Genomic DNA, 5341 nt, shown 5'->3' with positions numbered 1-5341 from the left:
TGAGCCGAAGGCAGTCGCTTAACCAACTGAGCCACCCAGGCGCCCAAACTTGAATCGTTTTTAAATAAATATATTTTTTAGTATCTTCTCTTTTATCAAATATCATGACCTAGTTTACATCATTTGCGTTTACCAGTAACATACAAAAACACCACAATAGTCTTATCTGCTGGTCACTAAGTAGGAAATTTCCTTTCTTAATGATATTCAGAACATATATCTTATTCTTGTTGATTTCAAAATCCACACACATGATCCTTCCAATAATCCTTCCATGATCTTCCTATTCCTCCACCAGTGATCTTGCTCTATCCCTACTTAGCCGCTCACTTTCAGGGTCATACCTTAGATTTTGTCAGCCCGATAACTGAAACATTTACATGATGTTACTAATAGCAAAGACTTATAGAGGAACTATGTCCAGATACTGTTCCGAACCATTTCAAATAAGCTTATGATAGAGGAGGGTTGGAAGGTAGGGCAGGCTGGGTTCCACAGACCTCATGCCCTGTGTAGTGGGAGGAAATTATTGGGAGTCTAACCCAGTCGTTCCATGTTTGAGACATTCCTGCCCTACATGAGATGCCACACACTTCTAGACCATGAGGCATGCATCAAACCCAAATACCTAAGTAGTTTACAGAAGCTGATATGGAAATGTCTGTGCCCAACCTCCCCCAAACCCTGTAAGAGTGTAGAGTTTTTCAGTTGCTCAGTATGTTTTGTCAATATTGTTCCATAATGAGATTGTCACAGTTAGGTTACCTGAAATTAAAACACATTTAGGCTTTTTGTTTTAAAACCATATCAGTCTAAGAAGATATGATACACACACACACACACACACACACACACACACACACACACACAAGAATATTATTCAGCCTTTGAAAGAATGTCCAACCCTTGGCCATCACACCCCCCGCCCACCTCCCCTCTGAGGGAGGGGACAAACTACTTAGGTAGTAGCCCCCATGTATCACACACCTGATCCTAGTCTTCCGGTCAAAGTGCCTCACGTAACCTCTCACTGGAGAAGTCTCCCGTGGGTACTGGCCAAAAATCTTTTCTCTGGCTCCCTCCTCCAGCCCCAGCAGACCCTCCCGACGATTGCCCACAGCAGAGGCGAGACTCAGCTGAAACATGCAATGACATTTATTGAAGAGAAACACACACTGAAACCATCGAACGGAGGGAATGACAACAGAGACAGGAACGCCTAATGGCCACGAGAGCCCATAGGTCACGGCCCCCCTCCTCTTGGGGTCCCAAACGAGGTGCCTCTGCTTCCCCCAACACGGCGGCCCTCCTGCCTCAGCCTCCCTTCCTGAGGGCCCCACGATCAACCTCTGGCCAGGACGCTGGACGCTGGTCATGTCCCCTCACTCCGGGGCACCCTCCCCTCGGGCTGACATGCCGGGGCCTGGTCCTGCCCTATGGCCTGCACGGGACAGTCCCAGGACGCTGGACAACGCAGCATGGGACCCTCGGCCGAGCCAAGGAAGCGGAGTCGCAAGGAACAACAGGGTGGCACATCAGAGCACGGTTCCCGTGGAGACTCCCGCTGGCCCCCTCCATCCCTGGTCCGGTTCTTCCTTCCTGAGGTCACGGGGTGAACACCAGCCGTGCCCTCGGGCATCCTTCCCGCCGTGTCCTGGAACTGGGCTCGGGATTTCTGGGGGGGGGGGCAGCTGCTCAGACAAGAAAACACACACATCTCCACAAAAACAAGCAGCGGTTGGCCTAAATGTACACGAGAAAGCAGAGGTTGAGCTCACAACACTGGAAGAGAGCGAGCAGAGCCTTGGTTCCCGCTGAAGCTCATGGCACGCACGCGGGCCGAGAGGTGGCTGCCCCGGTAGACCAGGACACCCACGGCGGGTTCCTGCACACCTCAAGGCTCTGCACAAGAATGGTCACTAGTGGGGTGGGGGAGTCACTTGAGACGTGGGTCACTAAGGGCCCTACAGAGACACAAGCGGGCTTCCCAGAACATGGAGCAACGTGCCCCAGGGGAAGTAAATGAGTGTCTCCCTCTCGGGAGACCCAAGAGGCTGGCACCTTTGAAATGGCCCCTGACATCTCCCAGTACAGTGTGGGTGGCAGATGGCTTCCGGTGCCCGTCCCCTAGGCTAGGGCCAGCCACTCAGGGACGTTTCCCAGACTGGCTGCCTGAGTTGGCAGGGATTGGGGCTGGGGCTGGGTGTGGAGCTGCCCTGGGTGGGTGGAGGCACCTTTCCCTGCCCCATGTGGATTGGGGCTGGGGCTGGGGCTGGGGCTGGGGCTGGGTGTGGAGCTGCCCTGGTGGGGAGGCAGCTCTTCCTGCCCCATTTGGTGTCAGGCATGGTCATCTTGGTCATTTGGAAGGGCTAGTGGTGCTGGCTAGGGTGCCTTGGGGAGGTGGGGTCCTGGGAATTTGTTTGGGTGAGTGGGCTGTTCCCTCGGCCCTACTCTCAATGTGGGGCGAGGCTGCTGCCCTGGCATGGCCTCCCTCTGCCTCCAGAACTCTGCTGCCTGAGAGGAGAGGGGGCCCCTGGGCCCTCTGAGCCTATTTGCCTGAGGAGGACTTGGGGGGGCTCGTCTCCCCAGCGCCATCCTTGTTTTCCGACTCTTCTGGGATGGGCTTGAGCCCCTCCTCGGGGGGCTCCCCAGCCTCCTGGTCTCCTGCCTGGGCGAGACCCTCTGGCTCACAGCCAGGACCTCCTGGGCCCGCCCTGGAAGCACTGCCCATCTGGGCAGGAGTGGGGCCCCCAGGGGCCTCGGAGGGTCTGGCCTGACCTAGGCCCGCAGGGACAGTGTCACGGTCGTCACTGTCCTCCTCCTCCCGCTCCTGCTCCTCCACCTTATCATCCTCTGCCTTAGCATTGGCTCTGGCATCAGCCTGGGCATTGGCCCGGGCACCAGCCCCTTCCTCTGCCTGGGCTCTCTCGCTCCTGGCTAGACTGGCCTCCCATGCCTCAGACTCCCGAACAAGCCCCAGCATCTCTAGGAAACTTGGAGACCTCCCAACCGTTCTCAGCTTCCTCAGCGCTTCATCCAGAGGCTCGGTAAGGTTGGCCCTGGTGAGCACCTGCCTCAGGCGCACGTGGTCCGCTGAGGCTCTGGCCAGGGCCCCCTTCTCAATGGCTTTCTGCAGCAGGACTTCCAGCCGCAACACGAAAGCAGAAAGCCGCTCGCCTGACTGCTGCTGAGCGGTCAAACACTTCACCCGGATGGTCGCCTGGGACTCGTTGTCTCCAAACACCTGGATCAGGGCCGCCAGGCAGTCCTGCGCCGTCCTGGCAGGGTTCTCCGCCAGGAGCCCATGCACGAGCTGCAGGGCCGTCCCTCGAAGGCCTTCCATCAGCCGCCTCCTCTTCTCCCTTTCCGAGACCCCCCGCCACACGTGCAGCATACCGGCGCTGTGGTCGAGCCAGGCCTCAAAGGACTCCTCCCCCGGGGCGGGCTGATCCCTCCCGGAAAACACGCCCAGGCGCTGATACCGCATGGTCTCCACCCAGGGCTGGACTGCCTCACTGACCAGTCGGAGCCAGCTCACCCTGTGCAGTCGCAGCCCCAGGGCCCCAGCCACACTCTCCACCGTCTGCCCCTGTTGCTCCAGGAAGTGGAACACGCGACTGAGAAACTCCTCGCCTGAGGAACGAGGCACAAAGACCACGTTCCAGGGACCCCCGGTGCCCGGGATTTCCCTGGGGACCAAAGCATAGTTGACTTCCCGGTCAAGCTCGACCAGGGCCGCAGTGGCATCATCCTCCTCTCGAAACACTTTGCCCAGCACGGTAAAGTGGCCCACGGGCCACAGGGCGGCCTCCAGGGACTCTTGGAGTTCGGCTTCATCACAGTCCTCCGGGATGCCCAGAATGAGCAGACCCCTTCGAGCGCTGACGCCCATCCACCTGCACCAGTCCTGCAGCATCGTCACCGCCATCGCGCGCAATTTCCGCTGGCGCGGGGCTAATACTAGGGGCAGGAAACGGATTCCGACGCAGACCAGGGTGGTACTGGGCCGGGGGAAAAGAATTGGGGGGGTGGGGTGGGGCTAGGACTCGGAGAGAACGGCCCAGGTCTCCACAGCCTGTGAATACGAACGGGGCGAGAGCGAGGTTAATGCCGACGCCCCCCTCCCACCCCCAGGTGACCCTACTCCCCCGGGGCGGCGCCTCGGCAGCCCAGGCTCGACCCCTGCCCCGCCTTCCACCGGCCCGCAGGGGCCACAGCGCCCTCCGCACCCCGTCCCCCCGCGCACGCGGGCTGCCGCAGTCCTACTGGGGCGGGCGGCGGGGCCTCCCGGGGGCCGAGAGCAGACCTCCCCGCACCTGGTACCTTCCTCTGGGTCGGGGTCCTTCCTGGTGGAGGTCCCAGCAGGAGGCACGCAGGGGCTGCGCGGAGCAGCGGCCGGGTCGTGCGCCCCTTCTTCCCCGGCTCTCTCGCACTCGCTCTCCTTCTTCCTCTCCCGGTCCCTCTCTCCGCGCGGCACGTGGGCCAGCGCGCCGGCGCCTGCTCGCCTCCACTCTCTGCAGTGCGGACTCGGGGCGGGGGCGCAGTGGCGGCGGAGCGCGGACCCTCCGCGTCGCCCCGGAGATCGCCGGGCCATTGGCGCGCGCGGGTCACGCGGCCGGGCTGCGGCCACCGCCGCGGGCACCCCGGGGCCGCGCGTGACGTCACCTGCTCCTTCCCCCGCCCCCGAGGGGGTGCTGGCACAGGTGGGCACCCTGGGGATCCACGAGTCGGTGCCCCCATCCTCGACCCATCGCTGTCCACCGCCCGCCGCTCCCGGAACGTGCCCTCAGGGCGTCAGCGTGGCGAGGGTTCCACATCCCCGGGTGCCCACCGGAGAGTGGCTGGACAGGCCTGAGATGCGCCCCCCAGCGCTGCGCTCTGGCATGGGTGGGGAACGGGACCGGGGCGGGGGGTGGGGTGGGGGGACGTTCTGGGGACTTCTTCGCCTGCTTCCCCCCCCCACCCCACCCAGAACTGGTCCTGTCCCCGCTCAGCGAGAAGAACCTCGTCCAGGTGCGATTACGTGGAATAGACGCCACATGCGCAACACGAGCACTCACACACTCCACCCCAACGCAGGGCCGGCAGTCCCCACGCTCTCGCTGCGGGGCCGCGGCCACTGTGGGTGCACGACCGGCCAAGGCGCGTCGCTACCCCAGTGCCAGTGGCCAGCCCCAAGGAGCGTGCCACGGACTCTGTCCTGTTTGGCTCACTTCAAGTACTTAGAAGTCAACCCCTTGGGCCTGTATCTTGCCATGTGTCCTTGGGCAATTCCTTGCCCCTTCTCTGGGCCTCAGTGGAACGACAGAATTGGGGTCTCTACCTGAGGGTGTGTGTGTAC

The 5341-nt window shown here is 61.3% G+C and overlaps 1 protein-coding gene across 1 annotated transcript; it reads right to left on the bottom strand.

The window, feature by feature from the left end:
- Nucleotides 1–2425: 2425 nt before the first annotated feature.
- Nucleotides 2426–4538, bottom strand: LOC112816322 (paraneoplastic antigen-like protein 6B). The gene is made up of 2 exons (XM_073887910.1): nucleotides 4324–4538; nucleotides 2426–4075 (listed from the first exon to the last, which is right to left on the bottom strand). Exon 2 carries the CDS (start codon nucleotides 3926–3928, stop codon nucleotides 2549–2551), a length of 1380 nt encoding a protein of 459 aa, XP_073744011.1. The 5' UTR covers nucleotides 3929–4075; nucleotides 4324–4538; the 3' UTR covers nucleotides 2426–2548.
- Between the last annotated feature and the right edge of the window lie 803 nt (nucleotides 4539–5341).

The sequence above is a fragment of the Callorhinus ursinus genome, unplaced genomic scaffold (genome assembly GCF_003265705.2).
Source record: "Callorhinus ursinus isolate GAN/ISIS: 27379988/994484 unplaced genomic scaffold, GSC_fseal_2.0 scaffold84, whole genome shotgun sequence".
NCBI lineage: Eukaryota > Metazoa > Chordata > Mammalia > Carnivora > Otariidae > Callorhinus > Callorhinus ursinus.
Note: the sequence above shows the minus strand (reverse complement) of the source record. Positions and strands in the feature narration are given on the sequence as shown.

What these genes read in the sequence shown, in the direction of transcription:
- LOC112816322 (XM_073887910.1), bottom strand. Translation starts at nt 3,928, where the DNA reads ATGGCGGTGACGATGCTGCAGGACTGGTGCAGGTGGATGGGCGTCAGC.